Source organism: Staurois parvus, unplaced genomic scaffold (assembly GCF_062004578.1).
Source record: "Staurois parvus isolate SC_StPar_1 unplaced genomic scaffold, SC_StPar_1.0 ptg000013l, whole genome shotgun sequence".
NCBI lineage: Eukaryota > Metazoa > Chordata > Amphibia > Anura > Ranidae > Staurois > Staurois parvus.
This window is the reverse complement of record NW_028317809.1, coordinates 16,143,570-16,169,193: the sequence shown is the minus strand read 5'-3', so window position 1 is coordinate 16,169,193 and position 25,624 is coordinate 16,143,570. Positions and strand designations below refer to the sequence as shown.

General features: G+C 41.1%; 1 protein-coding gene across 1 annotated transcript in view; it reads right to left on the bottom strand.

The window, feature by feature from the left end:
• MRPL1 (mitochondrial ribosomal protein L1) overlaps window positions 1–24,056 on the bottom strand; it is a 43,127-nt gene extending 19,071 nt beyond the window's left edge. Inside the window, exons 1-6 of the mRNA XM_089676201.1 lie at window positions 23,930–24,056; window positions 13,642–13,762; window positions 10,299–10,575; window positions 9,543–9,626; window positions 6,413–6,484; window positions 3,419–3,530 (exon numbers count right to left, since the gene is read on the bottom strand). Of these exons, the coding sequence (XP_089532327.1) occupies window positions 3,419–3,530; window positions 6,413–6,484; window positions 9,543–9,626; window positions 10,299–10,575; window positions 13,642–13,762; window positions 23,930–23,960 (697 nt within the window). The 5' untranslated portion in view covers window positions 23,961–24,056. The remainder of the gene's footprint in view (window positions 1–3,418; window positions 3,531–6,412; window positions 6,485–9,542; window positions 9,627–10,298; window positions 10,576–13,641; window positions 13,763–23,929) is intronic.
• Window positions 24,057–25,624: the final 1,568 nt, after the last annotated feature.

Genomic DNA, 25,624 nt, shown 5'->3' with positions numbered 1-25,624 from the left:
TTGCCACCGCACTGCTCTTTGGCCTGCACCTGAACTTGCCAGTGGTCCTAATTACCAACACACAATCTGTTAAGTTACCCTCAAAAGTTCTTTACTTATATGACACAGCCAATCATTTGCATTTAGAACTCACCTATGCCTCAGCTAAATTTACATAAGCAAGCTTTTGGCATCCTGATGCAGAAAGCTCACTGGCGAGTTGTTTGCTAATCTTCTGCTAGCATTGTTAGCCTCTGGCTGCAATTCAACTGTCTTTTTTTTTTTCTTTAACTATTACTAGTTAACCATTACTGAAATTCAGTTAATTTATTATTGATTGCCCTGGACTGTTTTCTCATTTCACCAGCCTTTTTCATTATTCATATTAGTCTTTGTTCCATTCAGCTACAAGGCATGACAATTCTGAATCATTTCTCTAGGTCATTTTAAGGAGAATCTTCACTGCTCTCACGCTTCGATTTCTTAGAAAGCATTTTGTCATGCTATGCCCTCTAGGGACAACATTACCAAATCACAGCCTTGTAAATCTACTTCAGCTATTGCTCACAGCCATGCCCATTCTGGCCGTCATACTAATCTTCCTGAAGGTCACCTTGGCCATTTATTTTCCACCCACTCCACAAATTCCAAGACAAATCTTACCTCAGGTAGTCGGCCTTCAGCTACCTCCAGCAACTGCTACCTGAATTCTGTGTGTTGTCACCCGAGGTAAAATGGTCTCCTATGTTCTTAAACTCTACCCGAAGACAAAACACTACCTGATAAGCAAAATTATAATATAGTGGAAAGAATATTGGCCTCCACAAGATAGAAAAACTAGCACTGAAAGCGGTTGAAAGGCATACCGTTTTTGCCTACTTGCGTTGTCTGCATTAAGGTAAAAAACCTTCCAATATCAGCTCCTCCCAGCCTCCTTTACCACTTGCCTGACTCATCTTTCGATCCAGCACTGTGCTCGTCTGCAGCAGTGCTTTCACGGGAAACAAAGGCAGCAGCAGGAATCATTGGCTACTGTTAATCAAATCCTGTGAGTAAGGAGTGGGATGAGTGTCTATGGACACACAGCCTGGCTCTGGAGCATGTCCACACTTGCGCCTCCATAGCACACAGCTTGTTGAGGGGGCACGTGCAAGAAAAAGAGCTGACAGCAACAGCAGATGGCCCCAGAAGAGCAGGTAAGAGAAGCTGTGTGCAATGCTATGGCACAGAGCAGGTAAGTATAATATGTTTATTATTTTAAGAAAAATAAAATGCCTTTAAAACTGCTTTAATTTTTAAAAATGTGGGCATACTAGGACTAGGTTTTATCACTATATACATTAATCAGCAAGAAATCCTCTGTATAATCACAAAAGTAGCCACTTGACCATCCACAGTAAATCTATGCCCAGACTATACACACTAAAGTATTCACATATTTGGAATGGCAAAACAAGCCATTCTTTACCTCTGTAGCTATAGTCATTGTGGAGACATTAATCTTCAAATTTCATAACAAAGCCACAGAAATCTTAGCTCTTTTGCTATTACTTTCTATTGCAACAAAATCTGGGTAGCCTGTCAGCCTTCTAATGTAAGCACATAGCAGGTGTTTCTAAACCTTTCATTCACACCTAAGCATTTTGTAGAGTGTTTCCCTATGCCTCACTATGCTCACCATGCAGAATCATTGTGTTTGTAATTAAGCCTGTTCAATGCTCAGTCACTGGTATGCTCAATGCTCTGTGCTCAAAGTTTCTAGTTTAATCATGTTTTTGGAAGACATCAACGGAATCACCTGTAAACTCACAACACATGTATTTTCACACGTCGCACCTGAAGAACTTTTTTCTTCTAGAACTGCTCTCCTCCCCTTGCCCAGCTCAGAAAACAAATGCCTGAAGCTTGATACAAATATAATTTTACAAAACTTTTAAGACTTTAAGAATGCAAAAAAAACCCCCTAAAAATTACCAGGAATATGCTCTGCTCAGGTGTGAATGTAGGCTAATCTGATAGAAACTGACTGGAAACTGTCCTTGTGATAATTCGGATGAATTACTTAATAGTGCAAGTGATGACTTGCTTTAAAGCTAATTTACTGCTTGTTAAGAGTGTTTAAAAAACTTTACGGTCTATAATCGGGACTCAGGTGCATTTTTGTAAAGCTCAATTAGATCAATATCTCATTTCAGGAGACAGCCTACTTGGCAGAAAAGTGTCACAAGCATCTGATAATATTAAGTGTTCTCTGAAAAAGGAGTGTTGTGCTCACATAATATTCATTTTGGTTGATGCACTTCTATCTGGAAAGCTTCTTAAAGATAAATTCCAAGTGTGGATATTTTATACATAGTTACATTAGTCTGGTTTGGACCAATGTACCTATGTATATAACATACCTGGCCGATGACCCTGGAAACTGGAAATCACTGAAGTAGACAGCGCTGCTCCTTTGACCAGGTCCCCTGCTAAGCAGCTGGCCTAATGCATCGTGAATACAGGAGGTTGGCCGCTCAGCACAGGTGCCATATAGAGAATGCTTTGCAATTCTTGAAGGAATGCAAAGCATTCTTTGATTGGACAAGGTGGAGAGGCAGAGCAGCATCACAATCTCCACCTCATCCATCAGACAGCGGTTTGCATTCATTTAAAAAAAAAAAAAGCAAAGCCTTCTCTGAATGCCGCCCATGCTGACCTCCTGTGTTCACAATGCATCTGGCTGGCCACTCAGCACGGGACCCAGAAGCAAGTAGAATACTACAGTAATTTCCAGCTTGCAGGGACATTGGCTAGGTATGGCATATACATAGGTACATTGTTCCAAGTTGGAACAATGTAAAAATATACCACACCTGGAGTTCATCCTTAACCTCTTGGCGCCGGCCGAACGCAAATGTGCGGCCGCACATTTGCGTTCTATTAAAAAAAAAACATATATGCTGAGAGCGCGCGCCCTGCTCGCTCCCAGCACACATGTTCGGTACTCACGGAAAGGTCCCGATCTCCTCTTTGGACTGGGACCTTTCCCGCTCATGTGACCGCCATGATGGCGTGTCACGGCGGTCACATGACCATAAACCCCGCCCCGCCTCCCGGCTTCTAAAACCCTTAAAGGGCCAGGAGGCACAGGCGCCAAGGGGATAATTATATTGACTACTGCTTTTTAGTGTCTTAGTTCAGCAACTATAACACTGAAGAAAAATAGGAGCTGCACACGTTTATACAGGAGATTTTATGCTTTTCGCTTGCCATGTCTATTAGATAAGAGAACAATAGTTGAGCATACCCTGGTCCCATTCACACTCAAAAGAAAAGGAATTAACAAGGACTACAAAATCTCTTTTTTGTAGCTGTCATTCACTACTAAGTTAAGCTGCGTGTAGCCACGCTCTCTCTACCATGATTCTAACACTACTAAGATTGTTCATTTCCATACCTCTCTTGCTCTTCGGAAATTTTTTCCTCAGTTTGTTTTTAAGAAGATGCAGTTTTGAAACAATTTCAGGTGTTGCTATATAGAAATCTGCTTGCATGTCATCATTCAGAATCTGAAAAAACAGCAACCTATTAGTTTTGCATTTCATTAAATGTATAAATCTGAATAAAGTTTAAAAACACCCTGTCACTAACTCATACATTTCATTTTGACCACCAAGAAGTGCTAGGAAGTAACCAAGCCTACCTTTCTTTTATCAGATTCATTTGTTTAAGCTCACTTACAGACAGTTTCACTGCTTCAGAAATTGACAATACCAAGAGTGTAGGACCCTCCTGGACCCCTGCTGCTCATGCCCCCCAGTTCTCTAGAAAATGCGGTCTTTTCTTTTCTTTTCATAGTCCTTACAGTTTTTTCTGTTCCCAGAAGCTGTGTGAGGCATTGAATTTCCATGTTATGAACCTCTGCATTTGGCAATAGTATTATTCAGCAATGCTATTAGCTGAGGTCACAAGGCTGAACAACAGCACAAGCAGAAGAAAGCACAATAAAGATGCATTTAGCTGGGATAGCAATGTGAATATGCAGGATCCCTGTGCAGTATCATTTGGTTGACAGAACCATAGCTGCTGGCATGATGGACAAGATGGCAGTGCCCAGTAGCAAACAAAGTGTCGTTTATGACCAAGAGATATTGGGGGAATGGTGTTGTAGATACCCTTTAGAAATGTATTGGGCTTCCTCACTATAATGTTAAAAACCGTTACATGAACCTGACGCAGGCCAGCACTAAGGTTTAAAGTGTTCATATTGGACACCCCTTCTTCAGTACACTCCCTCCCTGGCCACTATGCTAGTCACACTGACAGGAGTGAGGTCAGGGAGACTGTTGTATAGCTGCTGGAGGGACAGTGCCAGAGGTAAGCACTTGGGAGGGTGTAGGGCCAGGGTTAGATGATAAAGAGGGGAAGTGAAGTCAGGGAGCTCCTGCACAATTGTGGGTGCTGATGTGCTTCTGGGGTTCAGCAGAGCTGGCTGTGTATTGTTGGGCCCCTTCATTCACTACTGGATTTTGTGATTCCTCCGTGTGTGCCTGTGGCATTGGCAGAGATTGATGGGGAACTCTGAGAAACTAGTTTCCCATTAGGTCCTCCTTGCCAGTGACTGACAACGGATAGCAGTGGGCGTATTCCATAGCTAGTATTTAGTCCAGCAGCAGCTCTGTAATCTGTCCACTGGCATTCGCTGTCAATCACAGGGAAAACTGACCTGATGGGGAATTGGTCTCAGAGTTCCCCATCGGGCTCATCCCACAGGTGCAGAGGCCTTAGATTTGAGTTGTCAGGTGGGCAGAGGCTGATGAGGAACTCAGACTAGTTCCCCGACAGGTCTGCCCTGCTTGTAATTGACAGCAGATGACAATGGGTGGATTCCAAAGCTGCTGCTGGATTGAATAGAGACAATTATATCTTCTGACTGCTATCCAGGGTGAATCACAGGCAAGGCAGACCTAATGGGGAACTAGTCTCTCAACGTTCCGCATCAAGCTCCATCCACTGTTAGTTCAGCATGACCCACATCATTGGCTGCTGGGACGCTGGTGGTCTTAGTCATAGCAACCAATGAAGTAAATGTAACACATTCAATCATCTTACTAAAGTAATGAACCCACAACACCACACCCCTCCTTCTGTATGCCAACTTCAACTTGGTCTTCGTTACTGCCAGTTTGCTTATATGAGAACTGGTGGTAATTATATTATAATCTGTTGCAGCCATAGGGACAGATAATAAAGTGGAGGTTTTAGGAACTAGCTGTTGCAAAGCTTTTAGGAATTAGGTGCAAGCAATGTTAAAAGGCTATACTACCAGAAAAGTGACACTACTGCGTTATTGAATTCCTCAGATTGTACTCTACACATATATGCAGGTATTTGAGGTAAACCCCCAAAGTGCCATATGCCTAATATACAACACCAACCGTATACTAATAATAAAGTTATACATAACTTTAAGCAAACAGAATTCCAGGCAAGCATATAGTACATAGTACATTTAGCTCATAAACATTTGGTATATTTTTAAAACTTCAATAAGTATCTTGACCTGTAATTTTTCTCTACGTTCTCCTACCAGCTGAAATATGTTATCATGGGCTGATAAGCAAATTTAAAAGGGACTATAAAGCAGTGAATCTGACATTCAGCAAACATGCACTGCAGCTCAATCTTCCAGATGCATGTGTTTTAAATTGGCAGTGACTGATTTACCCTCACTGAGGGCTAGTTCACACCACCTGCGTTCCAGTGCATTTTTTTTCTGCATCAAAAACGTATAGAAAGTAGATTACATAGTTTTCAATGGCATAGTTCACACCAGTGCTTGCAGTCCCAGTTCTAGAAAAAAAAAAAAAAAAGTTGAACATGCTGCGTTTTTCCTGCACAAAACTGTACTGGAATGCGGAAAAACACATTAAAAACGCACCAAAACCCAGTACAGTGATAAAAAAACAGAAAAAGAAGAAAAAATTTCAATTAGAGCACATCCAGAAGCACATCAACACAATGGAACGCATCAAAAACACGTTACAAACAGGTATGCATTCAGAACAGATTGGGAGTGCGTTTTTGTGGTGTGAACTAGCCCTGAATGTTTAGTGTAAGTCACATGCACTACTTTGAAAATATAATTCTGAAAGTCTGCAAGAACACAACCCTGACCTGTCCCAATATACAGCAATGGTTTGTTTTCCTAAGAAATTCCCTTTTGATTTGTGTGAGTATGTGGAAGAATTTGCTCTTTCTTATTTAATATGGTAAAGCAGATGAAACTGCTAAGCATGAAAGCGACAATTGGTAACCGGTAAAGAAGCAGTGTACTTTTTTTTCTTTCAATGTTTTAATGTTATTACTCTGAGATCTACTAGTGGAATCCTACTGCCATTATATGATCAGTTATGCACATGCGCTTCTGAGTTAAAAAAAAAAATAATACCTCAGGGATGAGTTCAGGCCCTCCAACAACTGCAGCTCCATTGTTTTTTGCAATTTCAATATCTTCTGCATTCTGTTAGAGGTAAGCAAAAAAAAAAACAAACATTCAGATCTCAATTCCTTATCAGTATTTGCGTATCAACATAAAATAATTTTCTTTCCTTTTATTTTCCTGTAATTCCAAATACTGACAGAAACAGCAGATGTAAAGAAATCCCATCACTTCTTCAGATTCCACATTCCTCATACCTTTCTAATGCCAACATTCACTCAGTCACAAAATGACTTTGCAAGGCCAAATAGCACCAGCAGCTGTGCTCTACTACTGAAACCAAACCACAGAACACCCTACATGCCCACAATGAGCAATGAGTAAAACTCATCTTTTGCTATTTGGTTCTGCGTGGCTGAAATTTTTTCACATACTTCAAAAGGATGAGTTAACACAAAAAGCACTGATATTTGTATGGAATCATTTTAGGAATGGAGTTGGGGATATCATTGGACATGGGGAACATCTAAAGACCTGTGCAAGAAGTACAAGAATCAGGATGAAGACTTGGCTTATCTGCATTCATTAACAACAGAAACAGTCTGTGGCCTTTAAAAAGCAACAGAAGTGAAAAAAATTATACTTAGTAGTAAATTGCTAATGCTGTCTAGCTGTAAATTGGAAAGTCTGCTCAACTTACCTTAATGTGGGCTTGTGGTGGCGTTCACATCAAGCCCGACTTTGAAATCGTGTGACTTACAGTGAAGTCGCATGATTTCAAATTCGGGGGACCCGCCAATTTCAGGTGCGATTTGCAAGACATCTGATGTCAATGCAAATCGCACCAAAAGTAGTGCATGTACTAGTTTTGAAATTGGTGCGGCTCTGACCAAGTTGGAACAGCACCAATATGACCACTCCAATTGCAGACAATAGGGTCGCAGGGCATGCAAATCGCACCAATGTGAACGGGTATTAGGCACCTTTCATGGGCGTTTTGCCATTCTGCAATTCACAGCGACAGGAATCCACTGATTCCTGCTGATGGGATTGACAGATAGATGCTATTCGTGCCTGCTAGACTCCCATCGTGGGAAAACACCCATGCTAATGGTGCCTAATCCACTATCAGAGAGCTTCTTCCATGTGTTTTTGGTGTATCTTTCTCCTGAAGCCTGGGCTGTGTAACTTACTTTCTCTGATCACTCTTTCAACATCAGATTCAAAATCTGATCAGTGACTGTGAGAGACTTTTCATTACTGATGCTTTAACATAAAAGGTTTTTCAAAGACAGAAGGAAGCCTACAATGAGTGTTTTTTGGATCACCTTTTCTGTAGTACAAACCTAGATTACTGGCAGAAGGCAGCAGTGTACTGCAGCTATACCTGAATGTGGATGCTGACTAATCGGTACCAAAATGCTGGTTGATTGGCTGTCACAATGATATTCTTCCTTCAATGCTTCAAGAATTCAAGACCAAACATACATTTTTCAGGGTACTGCTAGGGCACAATTATTAATTTTAGAAGTTCCGCATTATGCGGCAAAACTCTGTAGAATCAAATACAGTTTAAGGCAACAATCTGTAGTGTGCAAATAAGAAATTCTGACTGCATTTGAAGCATTTAAGCTAGTGCATCAGCATAACAGCCGGATAAGTAGGAATATAAAACTGTGCGGTGGCAACACATGTAGCTCTGAGCAGGTACTTTGTGTTCCCTGCAAGCATCTTTAATTTTTTATTATGATTAAGTGGTATTAAAGTATCTATCCACCTAAAACTAGTAAATGTAGCTCGGGGTAGATGCTGGAGGGTTGAATGACCTAATAACTGATATCGCTAAGATACCCAGGAGCTCTGTTTCTAACTGCACCCAAATGTGACAACCCTTGGTGGCTATGGGGGGCATGGCAAGGAATGAGGCACACAAGGAATTCTAGCACTGAGTTCTCAGCCCAGTTCTAAACTCATAATGATATAAGAAGTCATAATTTAAGAGATTTGGGAGAGTTGACCATTCAATATGTTTTCACACAAAATTAGATATGGGTCAAGCTAAGTTAAGGGTGTGCAACATCTTACCTATGTTGCTTCATTTTTATATAACAGAATTCTTTTGTTGCACACACAAAAACCACCAATATAAGACAAAGATGTCACTTTTTTTCTCTTCACAATTCTCTAATATCTGAGAATAGTCAGGGACAGCAACCTTTGTTGTTAGTTCTCCTTGGGAGCATAAAGACCACTTCTAAACGGGGAAAGGGATAAAGACTCCTCTTTTCCTACAAACACTATTTACTATCTTTTGATGAAGGTTAATCAAAACCTCTATACAGTGTTGATACACACGGTTTTATATAGAACAAGGAATTACAGTAATATGAAAGATTTTTCTACACAGCTAAACAACTGCATAAAATCAAATAAATAGAGCTTATGACAAACCTTTTTGTGTGGGTAATTGCAACGCTTTTAATGCAAAGAGATGGTGTAGTAATGATAGTGGTATACACTTCAAACATCCAGAAGACTTAAGATTTTACATATAAAAGATAACAGAGTGTGTGTATTCTCATTATTATAGAGTTTATGAACTTCTGGAATGTTATTTTGTAATTACATTCAGCCTGGGTTCACACTGATGCGGTATGGAATTCACACCGGTTTCTGTGTGACTTCCGCACCGCATCATGATCACACCCTGTTCATGCAGAACCGCTGTGGGTGTGTATGTTAAGTTAACAACAACCCGAAATCAGTTCGCAAAACGAGGTGCGATGTGCAGAATTGGATTACATGGGTGTGAATACCCATGCAATCTAATTCTGGTGCGAATAAAAAAAGGGTCCTGCACTATTTTGGTGCGGATGCGATCTGAGCCATACGAAATGTATGGCTCAAGTGGCACCGCACAGAAATCGCATGTGATTTGCACAGGATGCGGTGCGGTTCCTGTGCGAATCACGTGCCATGTGCCGCACCACATCAGTGTGAACCCAGGCTCAAAGTGAAAAAATCTGACCTGCATCAAGTGAACCACTAAACAATAAAGGAAATTAAATAAAGATGGCTGCTGCTTTTATTTAATTTCCATACAACCTGATTGTGCAATGTTCTGTTTCTTTGCACTTACCTCTGTAAATACTAAGATTTTGTTTACTTTATTCTCAAACGGGAAAGGGAAAGTAATGTAACCAACAAAAGGGTCCACCTTTTTCTAAAAATAACAAATGTAGATGTCAAGAAAATGTGTGGTATCAAGTCTTTAAGCACATATACTGTATATGTTTATACACAGACACATAAACTGGTAAAGATTTTATAAAAACATCAATAATAAAATTTTAACCTTTAAAATTATCACTCACAAATGAGCAAATGTTTAGTGCCATAGAGTAATATAAAGTAGCCAGGTAAATTGGAAAAATAGTTACTAGCGGGTAGATATTTTTTAGTAAAGGAGATCTTGTATGTCTTTTCTGCCCCCAAAACCTTTTTTCTTTAGCAGTTTGTACACTGCCTAGAGATTATGCACAGTACAGTGTACGCTCTTAGCCCACTCTGGGCATCTGTGGTCACCTAATGGAAGAAAAAAGATGTAAGATGCAGAAGGCAGCAGAGAATGAAAGACTACATGTGCTCCTCTATGGATAATAAATAGAGTAGGTGTACCTAGTAAAGTGGCCACTGACTCTGTGTGCAATGCATACTGTACGGTATACAGATTGAATGATTCTACGCACCAATGCCCATCTACTGCTAAAACAGGTTTGTGTGTACTGACCTTTTAACCAAAGTCATTATAATTGGATACTATTTAAGAGCTAGGCAGCAACTGGGGGCCACTCTTTTAATGCCTATGCCAAGATTATTAACACACAGTAATTACCTTTTTTTCCAGCTTCATGTCCAATTTGAGTTGGAGATACACTGCTTGATCTGGGCTGGTAAAATCTAACTTCTGAAAGGTTTTTAGCATCTCTACTGCCGTTTCTGGCTGAATACTTTGCTTGGGATAGTAACGAGCGACATAAACATCATCAGTGGGTTTCCAGGCTGCAAAACCAAAGGGCTTGATGCGGCTTGTGTCTTTTCTTTTCTCTCCTAGCTCCTCTTTTGTTACAATCTTTACTTCTTTTTCTTTTTTTATGACCTTTTTGCCCCGTCTACAAACAATGAAAACAGTTGAAAGCACTGAAATATATGAAGCCAAAGAACTTCTGGGAACCATTCAACACCCAATTCTGTTATGTGACACAAGTCAAGCATCCTTTGTAATAAACAGGTTGTGTAAATTTTTTTTAAAAAATGCAGTGACAGGTAAGTGATCAAGCTCTTGACTGCATAGATGGAAAAATGCCTTAACTTCAAGTGCACTGCAAAGTGTGCTGGTCATACTCATAAGTAATAACATTACCTTTACAGAAAAAAAAAAATCACCCTCCCTATCCCACAAATTTAATCTAAGCTAGAGCGCCGGCTCAGGTGCCTACGTAAAGTGTTACTAAACCCGCAACAGTAAAATCAGTCTGTATATGCAGTAAAGCATGCTTGATATATTCACTATGGAGCCTAAGGGGTTAATCCTATGCATTGTGTAAAAATGCTATTTGATCCGGACTTCTCTGATCCTCTTCTTCCAGTGTCCCGCTCTTATCTCCTGATAAGACAAATCGTGTAGACACACTCTGCACATGCTCAGTTTGGTGTGTATTGTTACAGAGGTTTTATTTTTCTTGGGAGAGAGCATGTGATCAGCACAGGGCCAATCAGCACTGTCCAGACAGAGGTCAGGGGTTCTGCATCCTCCTAGAGCAGAAAGAAAGCTCCTGCTACAAGCTTTAACCAGTGCTCTTCTGAACACTGATAGAAGTCACAAGACTGCTGATTAGAAAAGGTACTTAGCACTTTATAATTCCATGTAGTTTGTACTGTGGGAGACCAGAATAGTGAATGCAGGGTCCTGGGTTTAGTAACACTTCAATGTTTATGTAAAGCCAACCTTTTTTTTTTTAGTTTTGTTAGAAACTCAGCAAACATTTTTGCTGAGTTACGGTATATGTTTCATTGTGGGACCTATTAGCAGTACATGAATCTGCACTGATTATACATTATTGTATGTTACAGGGGTAGTATATGCTCTGTAGCAATTTTATAATTGTATGTATCATTTTACGTCTATGTATGTATGTATGTGTGTATGATAAAGTGATAGTCTTTTATTAATCATTGTTGTAGTGCCTATAAAGTCCATAAGGGTCTTTTTTTTCCAATATAACTTGAATAGGATGTGGCACTCTGGTGCGATGTTCATATCCCCACAGTAACCACCCTGTGTTGGGAATTGATTCCCACCTTTCTATTATTATTATTATACAGGATTTATATAGCGCCAACGGTTTGCTCAGCGCTTTACATTATAGTGGGAGACAATACAGTAACAATACAGTTCGATACAAGAGGGAATTGAGCGCCCTACTCCTTGGAGCTTACAATCTAGGAGGGAGGGGTGAGTGGTACAATAGGTAATAACTGTAGGGGATGGAGTGGTTGGAAGAGTAGAGGATTCCAGTATTAGCAGAGGGCGGGATAGGCTTCCCTGAAGAGATAGGTTTCTACTTTTATGTTATGTGAGTGAAACGTTTGTGCTTAATAAAGTGTTTAGTATATTTTATGGGGTTGCACTATGAACTACTCTCTTTCTTCTCTTGAGCGTTCATTATCCCAGTGGAAACAGCAGATTCTGATCTCTTAAAAGGGACAGTATGGGTGAAGTAGCTGATAATGAGTGGAAGCAGAGGTGCATAGACTGATCAACTAAACACGCTTGTGACCTATTATATTGTAGGTCAGAACAAAAGGTGACCGTGCATTGCACATGGAGGTGATGGGAAGTTATTGTGGACACTTGAGCACTATAAAGGATATACTTTTCTGAATTGATTCCGTTTGAGCACTCGAACACTTGATTGAGAGCAATTTTTTTTTTTTTGCTACAGTGAGTGCATACATTTATGTTTCTATTATTGATTTGTATATACGGTATTGCACTATGAGATATTTGTTTTGTTTTTGAGTTATATTTCACACTTAAGAGTCACAAGGGCAGGCTTTAGTGAAGAAATCATCTGATTAAGTAGCCAATACGAGTTCGAAGCAGACATGCAACCATTAACTAAAACAGCGCATCTGACCTATATTAACGTGTAGGTCTAGTCATAAGGTGAGCAAGAATTGCATTTATAGGGGCCGTTCACAAATTGATGGACTTATATAGACTATAGGAAGAATTTTGTTTTGAAGAATTGGACACCATAGTAGGATTGGAACATTACCATTTTATTTGGGATTTAGGTTGATTGATTTACACTTTTAAAGGGATAGCGCACCACATTTATTTAGTTTATCATGTGAAACATAACATGTATGAACAATCGCAACAAAATTGAGAGTCATAATAGCTTGTAAAATTGACAGTAACCTGAGGCCAGGGGTAGGGCTTGCATCATATATAGGAGTAGTACAGGTGTTCATGGGATAGTAAAGAAGCAGGAGATAGAGAAAAGGTAGATAAAAAAGGGAAAGGAGAAAAGAACGGCACAGGAGGAAGAGGGACAGGGGGTGGTGGCAGTCCCATGACGACCCATGACGTAGTGAGAAAACCGCGACCAGTATAACCTGGTTGTTTAAAGCGGCGATCAAGAGTCCCTAAAGGACAATGAGAAATCCAGGGGTCCTAAACTCGCCTAAATTTTAGCATAGTGCCTTGCAGTTTAGCTGTGAGTTTCTCATTGATTAAAACCCTTTGCATTGCAGGCTGTAACCTCAGCGAGTGACAGTGTATCAGACAACCAAGCTTTCGCTATAGGCTATGATCCTGTCAGGACATGGACCATCAGAGCATGTTGTTTCTGAGTGATGTCAGCTGGTCGTAAATTGAAAAGAACTTCTTGTGGTCTCATAGGTATGGGCTTTTGCTATGCAAAATGTCATAGACTTGGGTCCAGAATGTATGCCCATGTCCGGGCAGCCGCAAAAGCATGAGGAAGGGTTGGATGAGTATGTTCGAGCTAGTTTGGAAGGTACCATGTACTTTACAATTGGTCTCGACCAATCCAGGATTTAGTATAGTTTTTAATAACACTCCCTTACTAAACACTTTTTATACACCTAACAAAATGGTTTAATTGGTTTACAACTTACACCCAAAAATATAAATTCTAGATACTTACATTTTAACACCTGCTGGTATTACATAGAATCTTAAAGCTCCCCAGTTTCTGTTAGAACATGTGCATGATGGGATGCCCAATCTTGGCTGCTGCACAATATGCCTTTGACAGCCATGGATGACTAAAAGATAAAACATATTACTACAGCAATGAAGGTTTCTGTATGCAGCACATATGACATTTACATATAATATGACTTTGATGCCAATATACAGTGTAAAGACAGCAAAATATTGCCTCTGCCAATCATAAGGTAAAATTAAAAGGTGGCTGCTACATTTGACAAATGAGTACATCAAACAACACTATCGCACCCACTAGGATTCAGCAATTTAGACCCAGTGCTGTGTAGCTAAATACATACAGTATGTGCCAGTGCAAAAAAACTATATTTAGAGTATGCTTTTAAAGAGCATTTTACTAAAGTTCTGTGAAAAGCCTGAAAATAGGTAAGTATAGACATCTTTTTAATACAGCTTAGTTAACATAGATGTTAGGAATGGGGAGGGGACAGTTTTAGGAGTAGTTAGGATGAAGCTGGAATTCCACTTTAATATGTCTTTTAATGTCATATTAAAGTGGAATTCCAGCTTCATCCTAACTACTCCTAAAACTGTCCCCTCCCCATTCCTAACATCTATGTTAACTAAGCTGTATTAAAAAGATGTCTATACTTACCTATTTTCAGGCTCCACCATTCCAGTCACATGATCCCGCTGCCATGTTTCAGCCAGCACTGCTGCAGAGGAGAAGAGGTAGCGCCATCAAGGGTTGAGCTATTAAAGCCTATGAGAGACATCACTGCTCCGAGCATAACCAGCCATTGTCGGAGTGCACTCTCCTGCAGCCAGTGCCGGCTGATACAGAAGGATCACACAACCAGACCAGAGTGAGCTGAAAATAGGCAAGTATCCACTTAAGGAGCAGGCCTTTTTCTAACACTCATTGTCTACAAGTAAAAATCAGTCATTTTTGCTAGAAAATTACTTAGAACCCCAAAACATATTTTATATATATATATATATATATATATATATATATATATACATACACACATACATACACACATATATACACATACACACACACAGTGGGGATCGAAAGTTTGGGCACCCCAGCTAAAAATTTGTATTAATGTGCATAAAGAAGCCAAGGAAAGATGGAAAAATCTCCAAAAGGCATCAAATTACAGATTAGACATTCTTATATGTCAACAAAAGTTAGATTTTATTTCCATCATTTACACTTTCAAAATAACAGAAAACACAAATAATGGCATCTGCAAAAGTTTGGGCACCCTGCAGAGTTAATATCTTGTACTGCCCCCTTTGGCAAGTATCACAGCTTGTAAACGCTTCTTGTAGCCAGCCAAGAGTCTTTCAATTCTTGTTTGAGGTATCTTTGCCCATTCTTCCTTACAAAAGTCTTCCAGTTCTTTGAGATTTCTGGGCTGTCTGTCACGCACTGCTCTTTTAAGGTCTATCCATAGATTTTCAATTATGTTGAGGTCAGGAGATTGTGAAGGCCATGGCAAAACCTTCAGTTTACGCCTCTTGATGTAATCCCCCGTGGATTTCGAGGTGTGTTTAGGATCATTATCCATTTGTAGAAGCCATCCTCTCTTTAACTTCAGCTTTTTCACAGATGGCATCAAGTTACCATCCAAAATTTGCTGAAATTTTATTGAATCCATTTTTCCTTCTACTCGTGAGATGTTCCCTGTGCCACTGGCTGCAACACAACCCCAAAGCATGATTGATCCAACCCCATGCTTAACAGTTGGACAGAGGTTCTTTTCATTAAATTCTGTGCCCCTTCTTCTCCAAACGTACCTTTGCTCATTCCGGCCAAAAAGTTCAATTTTAACCTCATCGGTCCATAGAACTTGTTTCCAAAATGCATCAGGCTTGTCTATATGTTCATTTGCAAAGTTCAAACGATGATTTTTGTGGTGAGGACGTAGAAGAGGTTTTCTTCTGATGACTCTTCCATGAAGACCATATTTGTACAAGTATCTCTTTATAGTGGAATAGTGTACCACAACTCCAGTGTCTGCCAGATCTTTCTGGAGGGATCATGCAGTCAAACGTGGGTTTTGAATTGTTTTTCTCACAATCCTGCGAGCTGTTCTGTCTGATATTTTTCTTGGTCTTCCAGATCTTGCTTTAACTTCCACTGTTCCTGATGACTGCCATTTCTTAATTACATTCCGAACAGAGGATATTGACATCTGAAACCGCTTTGCTATCTTCTTATAGCCTTCTCCAGCTTTGTGAGCGTCAACTATTTTCAGTTTCAGTTTTCTAGACAACTGCTTAGAAGAACCCATGGTGCTGATTGTTGGGGCAAGGTCAGATGAGTCTGGGCATTTAAAACCTTTGAGATTGACATAACCTGGTCTTCCCAGATGATGATTGAGAACAATCCATGACACTGGCAGGTCTCAGCTTTGCAAAGGGGGCAGTGCATGCTATAAATTCTGCAGGGTGGCCAAACTTTTGCAGACGCCATTTTTTGCTTTCTGTTATTTTGAAAGTGTAAATGATGGAAATAAAATCTAACTTTTGTTGACATAAGAATGTCTAATCTGTAATTTGATGCCTTTTGGAGATTTTTCCATCTTTCCTTGGCTTCTTTATGCACATTAATACAAATTTTTAGCTGGGGTGCCCAAACTTTCGATCCCCACTGTGTGTGTGTGTGTGTATATATATATATATATATATATATATATATAGTTTTAGCAGAGGCCCTAGAGAAAGTAAAATGGTGCTCTTTGCAATTTCTTATGGTTTTTACAAACGATTTTTAAACCCAATTTTTTTTTTAAAAAAGCAATTTAATGAAATAAAAAACCCCCAAAAAAACACAATACATACCCCAATTTTTTTGTAAAACGTGAAAGATGATGTTACGCCAAGAAATAGATACATTATGTGTCATGCTTTAAAACACTCATGGAATGGAGCCAAACTACGGTACTTAAAAATCTCCGTAGGCGAATCTATAAAAATTCCTACAGGTTAGCAGTTTAGACTTACAGAGGAGATCTAGGGCTAGAATTATTGCTCTCGCTCTGACATTCACCGTGATACCTCAAGTGTGGTGGAAACACCATTAACATATGTGGGCGTGACCTACGTATACACTCACCACGCAAGCATGGGGGGACGGGGCTGCTTTAAAAAAATGTATGATTATTTTATTACTTTTTTCATATTTACACTGTCCCTGTAAATTTTTTTGGATCACTTTTATTGCTATTGCAAGGAATGCAAACATCCCTTGCGAAAACAATACAGCATGACAGGTCCTCTTTATGGAGAGATTTGGGATCTGTAAGACCTCCAAATCTCTCCTCTACCTTTAAAAGCAAAAAAGCTTAAAAAAAAAAAGTTTTTAAAAGCAAAAGATGGCCTTGTTGACATTTGGCTGGAACTGTGGAACTGGAAGTAACGTCATGACATCGCTCTGGTACTCCTAGGCCATAGAGATGAGTAGAGGCCATCTTTCCTTCACTCATCTCTATACCCTGCCGCCGCCAGCGCCAGATTAGTTCCCAGGCTCACTGATCATCCAGGTAAGCCCGGTAACCACCGAAAAGTGGGGGGTTACCCCTCCTGCTGCTTCTAAAAGTGATCCAGCGCCGAATCCACTTAGAACACTTTTAAAAGAAAGACCGGTGCCTAAAGGAAAAAATAATACTGGAGTTATGGCATCTAGGTGCAGCCATAACCCCGGTATAAAACATCAAAAACATGACGTATTTTCCCAGTTAGGTCGTCAGTGTGCGGGTATATACATTGTTCTTACACAGGTTAGTTAGCATAGGTGTTGGAAGAGGAGAGGAGGCAATTTTAAGACTAGTTAGTGTGAAGCTGGATTTGAACTTTTAAGTGTTAACTGACATGCATCATTAGAACAACACAGACCTGATAAAATATAGTTTTCCAAAGTCGTTTGGTAATGCACATTTGACATGCGCCAAACAATATAGTGTGCCTATGTTGAAGAAAATTTGCAACGTGCCCCAGAAACTGGAAAATTGCAAATTGTGATTTGTTGTGGGAACATTGAAGTTTATGAGCGACAACAGTGCAGATATTAGTCACAGGTCTCTTAACAGATACCTACCAAAGGAAGACTGAAAAAGGAGAAACTGCCTCTTCCCTCGACCTGGCTGAGCAGAGGGGAGAAGGCGGCCAACAGGTTTTGATCACTTCCTGATCACAAGGAAGAGTGGAAACGCAGCTATAGTTACACTGCTCCCTACTCAGTGACAGTGTGTCATCACCGAGAGGCATTGTGCCATGTACAGTTTATTGGAACCATTGTATCTAGTAGATTAGGCAGTAATGAATATTCACATACCTGCACTGACTGGGTGAGTTAAACATAGGTAACCTTGATTTAGACTTTTATTAAACTTGTCATGAGAGATATCTAGGGGCTGCCATTACTTTCTTCTGGAAATGCTAGTTTCATGGCCGTCATGCTGCCCCACACAGGCTTTTATGTTTTCCAAGTCACTGCCCATTCACACGACGTGCCTTGGGCTTCGTTACTCAACTCAAGCTGAAAATTCATTTTTCCATTATTCATGATTCCAACAGGCATTACGTTGGTGTATGCTGGGTGAAAATAGAACTTGCTGCCTTTGAACTGCGTGCTGGAATGCAGGTTAAAGCAGACCTTCGCACAGAGAAAAATAACTTTGCAGCATTCTAACTATACCCTCTCCACAATTTAAAAAAAAAAAAAAAACACCCACCGCAGGCCCTAATGTCATCTAGGTGAGAATGACATGTCATCATCCTGCACTCTTGAGATGCTGTTGACACATATCCCAGGAGACATTTGCTTCCCCACAGTGTCAAATGAGCCTTCATTCATCTCATGCCACAACATCAGGGAGCTAGCTGCATGAACCAGGAAGGGACAGCTGGCTCCTAATGATAAAGAAAATGAAGATGGCAGCTGACAGTATGTGCAGCGGAAGAGTGGCAGGAGGCAAAAGGACAAGGCAAGATTCACTGAACTTATAAGTTTGCTTTTCCTGGATAAACAAACACTAAGGGTTCATTCACACTGCCCATATACTAAATCCTCAGTTTTAGCCAGGGTTCACACTGATGCGGATCGGAATTCGCATTGGTGTGATTTCATTAACGCATCATAATCGCACACCGCTCATACGAACCACTGCGGGTGTGTATTTTAAGTTAACAATACCTCAAAATCATTTTGCAAAACACGGTGCGATGTGCAGAATCAGATAGCATGGGTGTGAACACCCATGCAATCCGATTCTGGTGCGAACAAAAAAGGGTCCTGCACTTTTTTGGTGCGGATGTGGTGCGATTTGAGTCATACAAAATGTATGGCTCAAATCGCACCGCACAGAAAATGCATGTGATTTGCACAGGCATGCGGTATGGTTCATGTGCGAATCACATGCGACGTGCCACACCGCATCAGTGTGAACCCGTACAGGAAGCTGCAGTTTTTCCCTGCAGCCAAGTATGATGAGGAAGTGGAATGATACAAAATGTATGGCTCAAATTGCACCGCACAGAATTCGCATGAGATTTGCACAGGAATTCGGTGCGGTTCCTGTGCGAATCACATGCAATGTGCCGCACTGCATCAATGTGAACCCGGGCTTAGCGTACAGGAAGCTGCAGTTTTCCCCTGCAGCCAACTGTGGTGAGGAAATGGAATGATACACATTTCAGCGCATCTCACTTTTTAAAAGAATAATTCTAGGTATGGTCTATTTTTTAACATAGTTACACCGCTTCAGCTTGGACCAATGCAACTATATATGCATCATACTTGGCCGATCACCCTGAAAGCTGGAAATCACTTTAGCCGACACTGCCACCGCAGTGATTTCCACTTGCTTCTGGGTCCTGCGCTGAGGAACTACTCTTCAGAGTTGTGAATGAAGGAGGTCGGCTACTCAGCATGTGCGCCATTCAAACAATGCTTTGCAAAGTTTTCTCTGATTGTTCATCACTGCCCCACTTCTCCACACTGTCCATTCAGGGAATGCTTTGTATTCATTCAGAAAATGCAAAGTATTGTCTGAATGGCACATATGCCAAATGGGCAACCCCTGTGTTCACAAAGTGACAGGCTAACATCTCAGCATGGGACCCGGAAGCAAGGGGAGATAGATCAATGAAATCTACTAGAGTGATTTCCAGCTTCCAGGGGCATCAGCCAGATATGGTATATACCTAGTTACCTTGGTCCAAACTACACCAATGTAAAAATATGCCATGCCTGGAAATTATCTTTATATCAGGAGTCTCCAAACGTTCTAGACAAAGGGCCAGTTTACTGTCCTTCAGACTTTAGGAGGGCGGGACTGTGACCTTTAAGAGTAGAAAAGGTCCTGATGTCAGTGGAGCAAAAACAATGCCCCATCTTTGGTGTCAGTGGGAGGAATTGTGCCACATCACTGGTGTCAGTGAGAGGAATTGTGCCCCATCAGCAGTGTCATTGGGAGAAATTGTGACCCATCGTTGGCGTTATTGGGAGGAATTATGCCCCATAACTGGTGTCATATGGAGGAATACCATCCCACCATTTGTGACAGTAGGGGGAATTATGTCCTATTATTTGTGTCAGTGGGGCCCATTGTTGGTGTCATTGGGAGGAAGTGTGCCACATCATTGGTGTCAGTGGGGGGGAATTATGCCCCACTGTTGGTATCCGTGGATGAAACAGTGCCCCAAGGGCCAGATAAAAGCAAGCAAAGGGCAGCAGTTTGGAGAATACTGCGTTATATGGAGTGCACAAAATGACACTTCATTCATGCCTCCACACAGCAGTGTATTGCATTGCACTGCAGTGGCGTGAGGTGTCATCCAGTGTGCTAAGTAAAAATGCAGTATGTCTGAATTTTTCCACACTAAACCACATATCACACCAATGCTGTGGTGAATAGGCGACAAAAGTAACAATTCATTATCCAGTTCAGATAAACACCAGTAACCATACACTGTGAACAAGCTGTAAAGTTAAGTGGTATTACTAAACGATTTTTAGTGGACATGCGTGAAGTTCTTCTCTAAAGCCCCTTTCACATTGGCCTAGCTGCTGGCCATCCGCAGTGGATCACGTGGTCAGCAGCTGGCCTGCTGGTAGAAGGCAATTGGTAGGGGATATACTACCTCTCCCATGCCTTTCTATAGAGGGATTTTACATGAAAATAATCATGTCCCCTGGACGCAGTTGCAGCACAGTCCCATTAACCAATATGGGGAATGATGCCAAGCAGTATTGCCTGTTGAATGTGACACGCCCTGTTTTTTTTTTTGTAGTGCCATGAAGCACAGGTTTGCAGATGTGACAATGTGTATGGGTCTGTCTGGCAGCTACTACTTGGTTTCACAAACGGCTGAGGTGAGTTAAAAACACACCTCAACCGCCTGAATGTAATGCACCAACAAACCCATGTGTAATGGGCCTTAGAAAAAGAAAATAATATTTTGTCTCTTGCTGTGAACAAAAACACCCACGGATCAATACATTGTGTTAAAAAAGGCAAATAAAGCAATATAATGCGTTAAAGGATAAGTTCACCTTTGGGAACATGTTACATGTTCCACCCATTTTAAGGGTGCAACACGTAATATGTTTCCAATGCTGCGGCGGCTGCCTGCTCGCCCCCTTCCCTGTGATAGGAATACGGGGAGAAGATCCCCACATTAGCTGGCACTTTTTAAAAATAGCGTGGCCGTGCGGGGCTCCACCCACATGGCCACATCATTCATTCACATGCTGCTGGCAAATAGTTCTCAATTAACTACTGCTGCGTTGTGGTAGTTCATTGAATCATCCTGTCAGTATATTTGCTTGCCCATACTGGCAGGAGACCTGCATGGCATTGAATCTGCTGATCTCTGGTGTAATGCTTTACAGGCTCTTGCATCCAAAAATAATAAATGCACATTTTTTTACCTGCAAAAAAAATGTGCATTTATTATTTTTGGTCAAAAGGTGAACTTATGCTTTAAGCCAGCCATAGACTGGTCAAAATTAATCCGGTTCAGCGGTTCCAGCAATCGACTTCAGTACAACCAGCCTGTTGGGTTTTTTTTTTTTTTGTATGTTCGATCACTGCCAGCCAGCGGCTATAGCAGCCGGCAGTAATAATTATATTCTGATGGATCGGAAACCTCCTACTATCAGAATAAAAAAAGCTTCCCGGTAAGGATTCCCCCGTCAACACTGAGACCTGGTTCACACTAATATGATGCAGGATGTGAGTTTCCTGCAGAGTATTGCAATCGCACGGCATCCATGCAATCTGCTGGAGGTGTCAATGTTAAATTAACGAAAACCTGAAACAGATCACAATATGCAGTGCGATTGCCAGAATTTAATTTGTATGGGTGTGAACACCAATCAGGTGTCGGGAATAAAAAAGGGTCTTGCACTATTTTGGTGTGGGTGCAATGTGATTTGAGCCATACAAAATACAGACATCGCATGTGATGTGCACAGGAATGCAATGCGATTCCTCTGCGAATCACATGTGGTGTCCCACACTGCACAAGTGTGAACCTAGACCAGTGTTTCTCAACTCCAGTCCTCATGGACCCCCAACAGGTCATGTTTTCAGGATTTCCATTATTGTGCACAGGTGATTTGATCAGCTTCACTGCCTTAGTAATTACCACAGCTGTTTCATCTGAGGGAAATCCTGAAAACATGACCTGTTGGGGGTCCATGAGGACTGGAGTTGAGAAACACTGACCTAGACTAAATGCGAGGATGGGGCAATAAAGCAATTTTCTTTCCTTGCTTAACCACATGCTGTCTGCGCTAAAGCCAAATGACGGCTACAGCTCAGTCATCATGTTCTGAGAGGATGTCTATTGACAGCCCTTTACCACATGATCAGCTGTGTCCAATCACAGCTGATTACAATTTACACCCCCGGTCACATAAAACCGTACAGTGAAGTCGCACGATTTCAAAGTCGGATGACATGCCATTTTCAGGTGCGATTTGCAAGACATATGATACAGATGTTAATGCAAATCGCACCAAAAGTAGCGCATGTACTACTTTAGAAATCGATGCAGCTCTGACCAAGTCTGATATGACTATTCTAATTGCGGACAATAGGCTGCAACTTGGCATGCGATTTGCAAGTCGCATGGCATGCAAATTCGCATCCAGTATGACCGAGGTCTTGCCGGATATTTGCAGTACTTTCCTCACACTATCACAGGAAAATACTGCCTATAACTGGCAAGTGTGAAAGGGGACATCTATGCTGCTAATCAGGGCACTGATTATCAGTGGCCTGATTATTAGTGCAGCCCCAACAGTGCCCATCAGTGCTTCCTATCAATGCCAATCAGGGTCCATCAGTGCTGCCAGTCAATGCCCATCAGTGAAGGAGAAAAATTAGCTGTTTGCAAAATTTTATAATAGAAACAAAGAAATGTGTTTTTTTTATCAAAATGTGGGTCTTTTTTCATTTTATTATTTATTTCAGGTACTTTTATAGCGCCATCAATTTACGCAGCGCTTTACATATATATTCACATCAGTCCCTAACCCTCAAGGGGTGTACAATCTAAAGTCCCTAACTTACATTCATACACATACTAGGGCCAATTTAGACAGGATCCAATTAACCTACCAGCATGTCTTTGTAGTGTGGCAGGAAACTGGAGCGCCCGGAGAAAACCCACGCAGGCACAGGGAGAACATGCAAACTCCAGGCAGGAGGTTCCGTGGCTGAGATTCGACCCAACAACCCTAGTACTGTGAGGCAGAAGTGCTAGCCATTTAGCCACTGTGCTGCCATTTGTTTAGCAAAGAAAAACACCCAGTGGTGATTAAATACCACCAAAAAGAAAGCTCTATTTGTGTATTAAAATGATAGAAATTTCCTATTGGTGCAGTGATGCATGACTGCGCAATTGTCAAAGTGCGGCAGCGCTGAAAGCTGGCCTGGGCAGGAAGGGGGTAAAACTGCCCAGTAGGCAAGTGGTTATTTGCTTAACATAGCAGCAGAAGTTGTATGGATCCAGCTTCACTGACCTGGGACAAGAAATTCGAATCTCATTTGTTGTTCCAAATCAGAAGACTGAAGCCAGAGGGTTAGTAATGGCACCCCCCCCAGGTAGATCTCCTATGAGAATATACAGATGACAGTGATGCATGGTGAAGGCAATGGTCCTATATGTGTCTGTATAGAGCAACTGCTGCCCTGCACTGTGACAAGATGTGCCTTGCTGCTACAGAGGTGTTCACTGACCTGTACGCAGACAGTACATAGAAGCAGCCATGACCTAGAGGAGGAGAGAGACTGGCAGGGGAAAGGGAGGAGTGATAGCTGCATACCCGGAAGAGGCTGACCTAGGAGCAGGAACTGGAACTCTCAGGTGTCACACTGTACAACGTCCGTGTGGAAACACAGACAGGAAGTGCACTCGCTGCGAACATAGGACACTGAGGGACTGGTGTGTATGTGTGCTGGGACGTAGAGAGAGGCAGCTAAACCGGCAGTATGACTGCTAATGTTAAGGAATGTTTAAAAGAAGAAGAATCTTTTAATCTGCTGCTGAAGACACAGAGCACGCAAGATCTGTACTACATGTCGGTGTCATCTGGTGTGAAGATTTGTCCCAGGGAGTGGCTCTGGTTTTGAGACCTGACCATATTTAGTACAAAGTCTGCTCTACATTCAGTGGCTATAAAAAGTTTACACACCTCTGTTACGATGTCAGGTTTCTGTGATGTAAATAAATTAGACAAAGATCATTTCAGAACTTTTTCCACCTTTAATGTGACCTATAAATTGTTCAACTCAATTGAAAAACAAACTGATATATTTTAGGTGGAGGGGAGTAAAAATAAAAAACTAAAATAATATGGTTGCATAAGTGTGCACACCCTTAAACTAATACTTTGTTGAAGCACCTTTTGATGTGATTCCAGCACTCAGTCTTTTTGGGTATGAGTCTATCAGCATGGCACATCTTGTCTTGGCAATATTTGCCCACTCTTCCTTGCAAAAACACTCCAAATCTGTCAGATTGTGAGGGCATTTCCTGTGCACAGCCCTCTTCAGATCACCCCCATAGATTTTCCATCGGATTCAGGTCTGGGCTCTAGCTTTTGACAACGAGAATCTCTTTGCGGACCATGGCTTTTGCTGTAGGATGTGACTAAGAAAATGTCAGGAAAGACCTACTAGAACAGCTGAACTGTATTTGGGGTTAATCAGAGGCACTTTAAATGACGACAGGTGTGTACTGACTCCAATTTAACATGATTTTGAATGTGATTGCTTAATGCTGAACACAGCTACATCCCCAGTTATAAGAGGGTGTGCACACTTATGCAACCACATTATTTTAGTTTTTTATGTTAACTCCTCTCCCTAAAAGATTTCAGTTTGTTTGTCAATTGAGTTGTACAGTTTATAGGTCACATTAAAGGTGGAAAATGTTCTGAAAAGATTTATCTTTGTCTCATTTTTTTACATCACAGAAACCTGACATTTTAACGGGTGTATAAACTTTTTATATCCACTGTACATTCACATGTGTTGACCTGTGCTTTTCTGGATTTGATTAATGCCAGTCATCACATGGGCATACACAAATTGTTTTTTTTACACATGGTTTAAAGTGTTACTAAACCTAAAATAGTAAAATCAGTCTGTATATGCAGTAAAGCATGCTCATTATATTCACTGTGGAACCTAAGGGGTTAATCCTGTGTATTGTGTAAAAATGCTGTTTGATCCTGTCTTCTCTGATCCTCTCTTTCTTCCATTGTCTTCCTCTTATCTCCTGATAAGACATACTGTGTGGAGACACTGCACATGCTCAATTTGGTGTGTATTGCCAGGGAGGTTTTTTTTTTCTTGGGAAAGTGCATGTGATCAGCACAGGTCCAATCAGCACGTTCCAGACAGGTCAGGGTTTCTGCATCCTCCTAGAGC